Below are 12834 nucleotides of genomic sequence, written 5' to 3' on the forward strand. Positions count from 1 at the left end.
TGTCTTTTTTCAGTTAATAGGTAATATTTCAAAGCCTTTATTATTTTTTAACTCTACAGCTGTGCAATTAAATTCACTTCAAAGATTTACTTTTCATTCATAAAGACGACATGGAAACAATTTTTTTTTATTTTATTATTTATTATTTTTAAAAATTTCTTTTTTTTTTTTACAAAGTTGTGGCCTAGTCAGTTGTAGTTGTTGTGTTTCTCTTTTCTTCAATGATGCTGTTTGTTAACAGCAGGTGTTCATTGCTAATGCACAATCACCATTTAATTAGTCACTTAATTAACTTTAACTATTTAGCTTGAGACTTATTTTCGACTTGAAAGGAATAACTTGGTCCCATCTCTGACCTCCTGCTGTACATTTGTTAATTAGCAAATCCAGGTGATTGGAACAAAATACTGGATGAGGACTTGTACTCTCTAAACCTGGATTTTGCACCTCTGATAACGTCTAACAGTGCACCACAACAAATACTTCATCATAACGTGGACCTTGGTTATGTACAATATTGTTAAAAGTATTGTAAGCATTTTTTTTTTTTTTTTTTTTTTTAATAAATTGAGAAACCTTGCTTTTGGATAACTAATAATGGATTTATTTTTAATAAACTAATAATTTGGTGATTTAGACAGATTTAGACATGGATTTAAGGATAGAAGAAAGGAAAGACAAAAAGATACATACCCGATACCATCTTTGCCACATAATTTCGCCATGATGCTCTGAAATGGAAATTATATTTATGTACAGACAACAGGCTGATGTACAAAATGTAACAGTGGTTTAAAATAAACATTCCCATTAACTTTATATTAATTGGCCAACAGACAAGATCTTACTTGACAGGTGTCACACAACTTTTAGAAACATATATATATGTTATGTGACATTCAGCAAAAAGAAATGCTGGGTATTAACATACATGAGTACAAAACTCATTCCTGATTGCCAGCATGCATTGCAGTTGATCTGTTTATCTGAATTATTAATTATATAAATATAAATTTTCACCATTGTTGAGGTTTGAATGATGAGTGTTGATGTCTAAAAATGTCTTTAAACTTCCACAAAATTGTTGCATTTGTGATATAGGACATTTACATCAGTAATGAAAGATCATCAGTTTTACTTTGTTTTATTTTTCAGCTTTATTTTCTATAACCTTATTGACACCATCCCAAATAGTAATCTACTCTGACTTAATTTTAAAACATCTCTTCTTTTCAGCATCAGTGTTTACACTGAAACACTATTGTAGCTCCAAAAGGAAGATAACTCTTCAAAAGTTAAGAGTCAAGAGCTCAACTAAAGCAATCACTGATCACAATAATGGTGGAATGGTGGCTTGTTGAAATGTCAACATTTGTTCAGCATTAATAGCGGGTGAGGATAATTCAATGTCATTAACAATGACAAATCAACTACTTTTGACATTGATTCGATGGTCACTGTTAAAACTTATTTCAACTTAATTTAATAAGTTGAAACAGAAAATATTGTAAAATCAAATGAACTTAAGTTGTGAGGTGAAATGACGGGTGACATTTATTTACAGTGTAGGTTAGCTATAACAGTGCTTAATTGGAGTGCTATATACACAAGTAAGTGTTGCATTGTTGTGCAGATGTCAATTAGTAATTAATGAACAAGTAGCATGATTCAGTTTCTTACCATCTTTGTTTGTCTCCCAAATGATCTTTTTTATTCAAAGTATTGTAATAATCCTTGGAAAGCAAAGACGTCCGCTGTGATCCTCCGCAGGCTTTGTATTTTTGTATGGATATAACACATCCAAAGCCAGTTTTCCCTGTCTGATCTGGTTAAACTGGTTTTTACATCATATAGGTATGACGTTTAATATAAAGTTTTACTTTCAGTATTTCAGTAACCAGTATGTTGAATGGTTTGTTTAAAATCATGATTAATGTGTCGGTGTTTGCTTTAGTTGGGTTCTATACACTTGACTTTCTAATTTCAGGTTTTCACTGGCTGCTATAACTCTGTTTACAACACTCATTTGTAATGGCGAAAGACCAAATGAAAACATGATTAGGTGTTGTTGGCTGGTTATTAATAATAATGAGAATGATGATGATGTAGCTGTAACATAAAAGCCTAAAACACTGATTTCATCCAGAGTCTAAATTTATGATTGTTTTTTTTTTTTATATTGTTCGTGAAAGTAAGCAAACACTATTCCCCAAAATGATAACCTTCAAACGGAAATCACTAAAACTATGAAAATAAACTTCTGTGAACTCTCAGTAAGAACTCCTGTATAACAAATAAAATCAAACTGGGGTGCGTTTCCTAAAAACAAAATTAGCCAGTTATGGTCACAAGTTCCATTGGGCTCTTTTGGTAGTGACTGAGCTTGTGACCAAAGTTGCTTTTGGGAAACGCACCCATGGTCAGTAATGCATAAAGCTGGTAATGCTGTGTGTGGAGTTGTTTAACCCTCCTCTGCTGAGATTGAATGTCTTTTATTTCAGTTGATTTCATCTAAGGCTGTGACTGAAAGTCAGTTGTAGTAATTTGTAATATAATTTCTTAAATAGGAATTTTTGTTAGGATTAAATCTATATCTTTTTGTTTGGATCAAAACTAGAATTTAAATGAATTGACTTAATTGAAGTTTTATTGAATAGTTTTAATAGAAATATTGTTCAGTGCAAGTTATTCATTTTTCTTTGGCTCAAGTTATACAATATAGATGTGAAGAATTAACCTTTGTTTTTTTAATTGGATGAATGAAAACATTTTTTCAATGTAATTTTTTTTTTTTTTTTTTTTTTTTTTTGGGTGAATGAACAGGCCATAGCAATGCAACATGCCACATTGCAAAGACAAAAATCACACTGGACCTTGTCTGAGCCACAAAATCTGTGTATATTAAATGCCCATGAACTAAGATAAAAGACATAATAGCCCTGAAGATCTCAGCAGAGGAGGATTAAACAACAAACAGCATTACCAGCTTCATGCATTACTAACCAGATTGACTTTATTTCTGTTAAAGATCTACAGAAGTTTTTCATTGAAAATTAACAGGTTTAATTTTTTTTTTTCATTGCAAGCCACCATTATATATAATAGTGGTAATAACTCTTTTTAATATAATCATTGTTGTCTTGGTTTATTTGTCAAACACATTAGCAGAAACAAATAAAGACAACATGAAATCAGGTGATGATAGTCTGTAAATTAATGGTTTAGCTTTGGATAAAATGTCCACAAATAGCTTTGCTCATTACTAACTGGGCTGACTTTAATGTAAGTCTGACAAATCTCTTATTGAGAATCAGAGGTGGAAAATCCAGGTTCTGTTAGTAAAAATCCACCCCAGTATTTTTTTCCAATCACCTGGATTTGCTAATTAACACCAGTTACTTAGGTTTTTCAACCAGGAAGTCAGAGATTGGACCATTCCCTTTTAGTCTCAAGCCAGTCTCAAGTAAAATCCCAAGCCCCTAAAGAGTTAAAGTTAATGGGATAAATAATTCACTAACTGAATGATGTTTGTGCATTAATGATAAACACCTGCTGTTAACAAGCAAGAAACACAAGAACTACAACTGACTTGAATCAACTGAAAAAAAGCATTCAAAAGCATTACATCTCTCAAGTTCTGATTAAACATCTCCACAAACAGCATCACCAGCTTCACTCATTATTAACCAGACTGACTTTATCTCATGTCTGCAGAATCACTTATTGAGTATTATCAGAGATTTAGATGTTGATGTTTTATTGGTCAGGAAAAGCAAAGAAAAAAAAACACAATGCCACCATAATTGAGTCAAAGTTTGCTTTAGTTTGTCTCTCAACTCTTGGAATAATTTAAAGTAATTTCAATACTGTTTTATGTCAAACATTTGTGCATTGCTGAATCAAAAGCTTGCAGCAGCAGATCATCAAACACTCTCTCCAACTAATTTGGATGAGCATCATGAAGTGGTCTCTCTTTGATTTATTGAATGACATGTAACTATTGTGGAACTGCAATAAAAAATCCTATTAAACAAATGTCACTATAATGATTCAGTATTGGAAGAAAAAAAAACCCTGCATCAGCTCAGGCTTTGAGACATGAACACTTGTCATATATTTCTCAACACTGGTGACAATAATTATTCATATTCATTTAATTTAAAATCTGTATAATGGATACAGATTTTAAATTAATTCACTGTAACTGTTAGAAAAACACCATGCTTGCATGCTATAGTTTTACAGACCTGGATATGTTTAGATTTGCTCATGATGAGCATCTGAAAATATTAAAACAGCTGTTAGCCACTCACTGTACAGCTCTGATCTCATTGCTTTATAGTAACACATGCATTGTAACATACAGGCCCGGTTTCACAGACAGGGCTTAGACTAAGCCAGGATTAGACCATAGTTCAATTAGGACATTTAAGTCATTTTTATAAACATGCTTAGAAAAAAAAACATTACAGGTGTGCATCTTGAGACAAAACAAAGGCACTGATATATTTTAAGATCAATCAGTGCAATTTTGTTTCAGTTGAAACAGCTCAGACTTACATTTTAGTCTAGGACTAGGCTTAAGCCTTGTCTGGGAAACCGGGGGACAGAGATCTAACCCAGAAATCAAGAGTCAGGAGGCAAACTAAAGCAAACGCTGATCTCCACAATAGTGACTTCATTTTAACCAATAAAACATCAACAGCTGATCCTCTGTAATTTTTAATAACAGCAGGTGTTCTTCACTAATGCACAATCATCATTCAGTTCGCCTCTTAATCATCTCATTAACACTTTGAGGATTTGTGATTTGCCTTGAGACTTGCTAGAAAGAAATGACTTGGTCCCACCTCTGACCTCCTGGTTGAAAACTGTGCTAATTAGCAAATCCAGGTGATTGGAGTAAAATACTGGTGAGGACTTTTACTCACGGAACCTGGATTTTCCACCTGTGTTGAGATTTAATAGATGTTGATGTTTTTTTGGTCAAGAAATGAAAAGATAGAAAGAAAAAAAATATGATGCCACCATAAATGTGGTCAACGTTTGCTTTAGATTGTCTCTTGACCTTTTGAACACTTCGCTTTTAATCACTTTCAATACAAAACACTTGCATGTTGCTGAATCAAAAGCTTGCAGTAATAGATTAGCTTACACTCTTTGTTTGTAACCAATTTAAATTAACATTTTGAAGTGGCTTCTCTTTGATTAATTCATATACACAAAAGTTAAATAAATGAGAGATGTAACACAAAGGTTGCAGGTTTGAGTCTCTGGAAACATTAAATATATATATTTTTTTGTTTGTTTGTTTGTTTTTTTTGGCTTTTTTATGCTTCTATTCCATCATATGAAGTGTTAGAAAACTAACCTTTCAAAAATCTGATAACTAGTTTGCATGCATAAATATACCGTCTCAGATAATCTCATAATTTTTTTCCTACAAAGCCCTTAGATAACTTTTAATATTTTCATATAAAAAAATGGTGCAAACATTACAAATATTTGTGCATTTGTATCAATTTTTTTGATTTCTGTTTTAAAAATATTGGAGAATGTTTGGGTTTTTTGTCTGGCTGTTGTGGCCTTTATGGTTAGAGAGTTGGACTTGTTATCCAAAGGTTGTGGGTTTCTCGTTTTGATATTGGCAGGGATTGTAGGTGGGGGGAGTGTATGACCAGTGCTCTTCTCCTCCCTAGACTGAGGTTAGACCCTTGAGCAAGAACACAAAGTTAAAGTATAGAACACCATACTTGACCACGTCCTGACATTTTCTTATTTTGTATTTTTGTAGAATGTAAGTGCAAGAGTCACAAGTGTACAAGAACAAGAATTTACTTAACCTCCAAGGTTTGCGCAAGTGTGTGTTTTTAGTGCCCTCAAGTGGCATCTGCAATTTTTAACTGAGTATATATATATAAAAAAAAAACAGAACCACCACACTTGTTTAACTATTTTAAAGTGTAGAAATGAACAGTCTATCAAAGTAAATAAAAACTGACATAGTATGTTCTGATTTATGAATAATTTTATGAGCAGTCACACAGTGTAAAAGCTATTTTTAAAGAAGAACTCCAGTCCTGTTAAATGTCAAAATCAAGAAGCAAGTTTCAAGTTCTCACAGATCCTTGTGTATTTTGTGTTTTTGAGGAATTAAGTTAAAATAAATATGTGTTTGTCTTCAGCAAATCAATAGAGAAACTAAAAGCTGTCAGGAAGACTTGAGTCACATGATCATAGTTTAAATGAAAGTATCTGACTGGCATCAGGAGGAGCTGCAGCACTTTGACTCTGTGCAGCTCAGAGAGACGACGGAGGAGAAACACGAGAGACGACAACAACAATGTCTTCAACAGGTCTGTGAAAAACTATTAATACTGATCACTTCTGTTTCTTTGCTGTTAAACTAGAAGAACAACATGAAATAGACTGATAGAAAAAAAATATATATATATGTGATGTGATCTTGGAAAACCCAACACATTTTTAGGTTATCATATGATTTCCATAACTGTTATTTTTTATTTTGTCCATAGCTTGAATGCAACAAAAGTTATCTAAAGTTGGCTGATAACTATGATTTTCAGGAATGGAATTGTTTGAAAAATGGGTTTAAAGTAAGCCATTGAAAATAGAAAGTATCAAATCTCTTTACTGTGATAAAATACTTATTTTAGTCACCATGCACAGCAAAAAGCCCAGTGTTAAATTAACTCTCTGGGGAGTTTGAGTCCATGCTCAAGGGTGTGAAAGTGTTAAAATCAGAGAGTTAAATGAACACTGAAGCAGAATAAGAGTTAATGAGATAATTAGTGATTAATTAAGTGATGATTGATCATTATTGAAAACACCTGATGTTAACAAGCAGAATCACCAAAGGAGAAAATCATTTTTTTTAAGCAACCATTATAGTGGTTATTGTTAGCATTAGTTAGGCTCTTTACCCTTACGTTTCCAACATTAGATAAAGTTTGACTGTTGTAGCTGTGATATAACAGCCTGACAAACCAAATAAAAAATAAAAGTGGTCATGTTTTGAAATAATCTGAATTTTGTTTTCAAGATTTCGTTAACTCTGTAAACATAATGATGTCTCAAATTTGAGTTATAATTTACTTTGATAATACAAAATAAAGATATTAATCTATATGTAACAACCAAATTAACACTTTTAAAATCAACGCAGTTTAACCGAAGACAAACTGGCCCATGCACGCAGATACCCATGCCTGCTTGCGTCTCTTTATTTAATTGCAGCGAGCATGTTGCGCAGCCTTTCAAACAGACGTGTAAGCATGCAGTTGAGGTGATCTATGAGAATTTTATTTGGAAGCACTGTGGCCTGCATTAATTGTCTTAAAAATGCTGAGAATCTTTAGTATGATGATGCTTAAATATGTTCATAAAGTGTTAATGTATACATTTACTTACAGTGCTTGTTGCAGTGTTGGAAGTGTTTGTTACACACGTTTGTGTGTACAGCACAATTAACTATATTTCAAATGAACTGGCCTTCAAGAAACAAGTGATATGAATAATGAGGAGTCTGTGCTCCAGTGGAGCTTAAGGTCTAACAACACCCCTGGTCAGACAGATGTTTTTAAAAATTATTTTGACCATAAACTTTTTAAACATGTTTTAATAAGACACACAGACATGAAGAATCAGCGTGAGAATCACAACAGTGACCATCCAAAAAACATGTTTTAGCCAATCAAAACTCATCGATGACTCCCATCATGCATTGCAGCATGAATAAATTATGAGCTGAAATGTCTTTGTAATTTCTTTTATTCTTATTATTTTCATTTGTTTTTATTAGACTGTTTTGTGATGTTCAGAGTTGATTTGTTTCTTTGAATATGGCATTTGTCACCATTGCTGAGATTCATATTCTGGTTTTTGAGGTATATGAGTGCCTAAGAAGTCAAGTTTTTCAGCAATCAAAAAAATTGAGGAGTCACAAGAGAATTGATACTAGTTGTGCTGATTTGTATAAACTTGTTTATTGTCTTTCTCTTTGGTATATGTCATTGTTTGTTTTGCATCACATTGGTCAGCCTTGTTCAGTGTTTAAACATGCTCTAGAAATAAAATTGAACTTAAACTGTATTGTAGTGATGGGAAAATGAAGCTTTTCGAAGCACCGAGGCTTTCCCCTCAACTGTATCGTAAAAAGGTTCGTTACTCGAAGCTTTTCAACATGTTGCACACTAATGACATCTTAAGGACAAAGGTGGGAAAAGCTGCTTTCGCGTCCCAGATCTTAAAGCGATTTTGGACAGTTTCATTTCAGTTAAACACATCTATTTGTGCTATGTCAGAAAAACAGTAATTTTACTCGAATTGATCTGTAAATAAATGTTTTAATAAAATTATAAGTATAAGCATGGTTCATGTAGGCATATATGTTCAAAGTAAATTAAGAATAATTTTGACTAATATTAGTGTTAATTAGAAGTGCTTGTGAAGCAAGGATAACTACAAAATGAATATGCACAAAACTACACATGTACATATTTATTCGTATTATGATTTATTCTTAACAAAAAGTGAATGACACTTGATACTTGCACAAGGGGTTCGCGTTATTTGAATCAGAATATGAAGCAGTCACGTGGTTGTGCGCGAAAACGAAGCTTCGGACGTCACAGGTCACGTGGTTATGGACAAAACGAATCAAGCTCCGGTACAGTGCTTCACTGTGAGATGTTTCGTTTTTTTGATACAAGCTTCGAAGCTTCGGTGTCAAACGTCACATCACTACTGTATTGTTAAAACATTCCCAGAACATCCCAAGACTGTGGAATTAGCTTAGTTAAAACTACACAGAGGATCACTAAAAGCTCATAATTTAATCAGATATTTCATGTGACTGGATGAATGTATATTTTTGTGAACATGGTAGAATTGTTTATTTATTTATTTGTTTATTTATTGTTTGTAGGGTCTGATCTGAGGATCGTTCTTCTGGGTAAAACTGGATCAGGAAAAAGTGCAACAGGAAACACAATTTTGGGCAGAAAGGCTTTTGAAGTTGTTGGTTCCTTGGAATCATCTAAGAAATTGTGTGAGAAACAGGAAGGATTTGTGGGAGGAAAAATCATCTCTATAATTGACACTCCAGGACTATTTAACACAGCTATAGAAAAACATCAGTTGAAGGCTGAAATAGAAAATTGTGTGAGGATGTCTACTCCTGGTCCTCATGTGTTTCTGCTGGTGATCAAACTAGGTGTGAGATTGACAAAAGAAGAGAGAGATGAAGTGAAATGGATTCAGGAGAACTTTGGAGAAGAAACTATGAGTCGTACCATCGTTCTGTTCACTCACGCTGATCAGCTGAAGGGAAAACCTGTTGAAGAGTACATCAGTAAAAGCGATGATTTAATGGAAATAGTTTTCAGCTGTGAAGGCAGATATCACTCATTCAACAATAAAGACAGAAACAATCAAGATCAGGTCACAGAACTGCTGAAAAAGATCAACTCGATGGAGAAAAATAAAATGAAGAATTACATTCTCAAGACGTTAAAAACAACTCAGAAAGAAATTACAAGGAGACTAACGCAGACAAGGATTGCATGTGCAGTTGCAGTGCTACTTCTTGGTTTAGTTTTTGTATTTCAAGCACCACAGCAAAAGGAGAACAAGTTGGAGCTACAGATGTCACTGCTACAGGAGAAGGTGATGTTTAAGCAACAGGAGAAGACGATGTTAGAGCAACAGGAGAAGATAATTTTAAAGCAACAGGAGAAGATACAGTTGGAGCTACAGGAGAAGAAGAAGTTGGAGGAACAGGAAAAGATGAAGCTGGAGCAACAGGAAAAGATGATGTTAGAGCAACAGGAGAAGATGAAGTTAGCGCAAAAGGAGAAGATGAAGTTGGAGATAGAGATGTCAGTGCAACAGGAGAAGTTGATGTTTAAGCAACAGGAGAAGATGATGTTAGAGAAACAGGAGAAGATGATGTTAGAGCAACAGGAGAAGATACAGTTGGAGCTACAGGAGAAGAAGATGTTGGAGGAACAGGAAAAGATGAAGTTGGAGCAACAGGAGAAGATGATGTTAGAGCAACAGGAGAAGATGAAGTTAGTGCAAAAGGAGAAGATGAAGTTGGAGATAGACATATCAGTGCAACAGGAGAAGTTGATGTTAGAGCAACAGGAGAAGATGAAGTTAGTGCAAAAGGAGAAGATGAAGTTGGAGATAGACATGTCACTGCAACAGGGTAAGTTGATGGTACAGCAACAGGAGAAGATGATGTTAGAGAAACAGGAGAAGATGATGTTAGAGAAACAGAAGAAGATGATGTTAGATGGTGTTAGAGCAACAGGAGAAGATGAAGTTGGAGGAACCGGAGAAGATGAAGTTAGCACAAAAGGAGAAGATGAAGTTGGAGATAGAGATATCAGTGCAACAGGAGAAGTTGATGTTAGAGCAACAGGAGAAGATACAGTTGGAGCTACAGGAGAAGAAGAAGTTGGAGGAACAAGAAAAGATGAAGTTGGAGGAACAGGAGAAGATGATGTTCGAGAAACAGGAGAAGATGATGTTAGATGATGTTAGAGCAACAGGAGAAGATGAAGTTGGAGATAGAGCTGTCACTGCTACAAGAAAAGTTGAATTTGAATCAAAAGGAAAAGACATTGTTGGAGCTTCTCCTGTTGTTAGAGAAACAAGAGAAGATGAAGTTGGAGCAACACAAATCAATGAATGCAGAGTCCTGCACGGCTTAATACTCAGAGGTGGGCCTTTGAGTCACAAGCAAGTCTCCCAAGTCATCAAAGAGTTAAATTTAATGAGATAATTGACTAATTAAATGATGATTGTGCATTAGTGATGAACACCTGCTGTTATTGAGAATTACAGAGGATCAGATGTTGGTTTTATTGGTTAAAATGATACCACCATCATTAAGATCAGTGTTTGCTTTAGTTGGGCCCTTGACATCCTTTGTTAGATGCTTTAATAGTTATAATGAATAGATTTTGAAACAATAACACTGTACTGTAAGGGTACACGTATTATCATGAAATCATGCGTATGTTGATGCTTGAATTATGAATTATTTTATGCATTATGTATTATAAATTGTCAGGAGCTAACATGAGTTTAAAGTCTTTGATTCACTATTTCAAGGATGAAGAACACTTTAATTGAGTCATCAACTAAGACAGGTACATCATCTTGATTTATGAATCATTATCCATGACAATGATGTTTTCTTTGTAAAAAAAAAAAAAGAAAGCAAGAAAGAAAGAAAAATAAACACAGAAAGAAAGTAAAGGTCTTTACTATCCACTTTGGATAAATCTATGCTTATGGTACATGAATCATCATTAATTAGTACATATAAAACAGCATTATTTAGCGCAGGTAAGACTGCTTGAATTATTAAAGTAAAGTAAAAAAAAAAATCCACATTACCTCATGCATGCATACAGGCTACAACATTTTATCAATTAGATAAAGACAGATATCGCGTTATTCTCACTCTTGCGGTGTGTTGCTAATAAACATGAAATCATTTCAGCTCTGTTGCTTTTATATGAAAATAAATATGATGAATAAGACACTCAGAGTACTTGCTATTTAATTCAATACGAAAGGCGCATATATTATCAATGTTTACTTTAATAAAAACATCTACTTTAGATTTTTTTTTAGAAATATGACAACAATCACATATTTCACACAGAGATCACACTGCCATAGTGTCTGGGAATATTTACGCATAATTTTAGAAGAGAACAAAAGCTACTGCGCTCGACTGCTCAATCTGACACAGCCGCCTCGCAGGCGCGAGAAATATTTGGCACCATATACTGAAAATACGGACGTAGTATTTGTGACGTCACCCACAGATTTCTGAAGCTCATAGTGGGTGGGAGTTGGCTGTGGCCATCTAGGAATCAAGTCAAGTATATATATATATATATATATATATATATTGGAACTTTATTTTTATACATTAAAGCAAATTACAAACAATAAACTAAACATTCCTTGACAGCAGCAGTGAACGAAGGTAAAATAAATTATAATACAAATAAGTAAGAAAACATACAACATTGTCAAATAATACAACAGGGAATAAATCAAGGTTTTACTGATCAGTTCATTTTCAGTGCATCCAGATACATAGTAACAGGTGTCCACCTTTGTATAAAATGTCTAGTTTCCAGTTGGGCAGTCATATATTCCATTCTATAAATAGATTCAAGTTTTTCTATCCATTGAGATATTTTTGGAGGGTGTGGCTTCATCCAGTTAATTGTTATGTTTTTTCTTGCACTTAATAAAAGTATATGCAGTATATATCTTTGGTTTTTACTACATAAATCCTGCACTCAAAAAAAAATGCTGGGTTAAAATAACCCAAATTGGGTTATTTTGGTAACCCAACGCTGGGTCAAATATGGACAAACCCAGCGTTGGGTTATTTTAACCCAACACGTTGGGTTGTTTTATTTACCTAGACTATTGACAAAAATATATATACTACACTGCTGGTGGAAAACAAACCTGAAATATTTAATAATAAAGAAAATAAACAATCAAAGAGAATTACTTAAGGGTTGTTTTTTTACCCAACTGCTGGATTAACCCTGTTGGGTCATTTAGTTGGGTTGTTTTGCTCAGTGTTGGGTTGTTTTTGTGTAACCCAACATTGGGTTACTGATTTTATCCAATCAAGTGACAGTTAAGAGAGTAAGTCACTCCCCCTACTCGACGAGCCAAGCGCTACCTTCGCGGCCATTTTGAATCACCTCAGGAATCGCCTCAGGAACAACCGTCCTTCAGACAGAAAAGGTATGTTTGTGGGTTTTT

At 33.9% G+C, this 12834-nt stretch overlaps 1 protein-coding gene and 1 pseudogene across 1 annotated transcript; one reads left to right on the forward strand and one right to left on the reverse strand.

Annotated features, from left to right (window-relative positions):
* Positions 1 to 12834, reverse strand: part of LOC141336255 (deoxynucleoside triphosphate triphosphohydrolase SAMHD1-like) — a 187713-nt pseudogene that overhangs the window by 67072 nt on the left and 107807 nt on the right.
* On the forward strand, positions 6298 to 10563 carry LOC141336211 (uncharacterized). Its single transcript, XM_073841761.1, has 2 exons — positions 6298 to 6356; positions 8948 to 10563. Exons 1-2 carry the CDS (start codon positions 6344 to 6346, stop codon positions 10561 to 10563), a joined length of 1629 nt encoding a protein of 542 aa, XP_073697862.1. The 5' UTR covers positions 6298 to 6343.

The sequence above is a fragment of the Garra rufa genome, chromosome 6 (assembly GCF_049309525.1).
Source record: "Garra rufa chromosome 6, GarRuf1.0, whole genome shotgun sequence".
NCBI classification, from domain to species: Eukaryota; Metazoa; Chordata; class Actinopteri; order Cypriniformes; family Cyprinidae; genus Garra; species Garra rufa.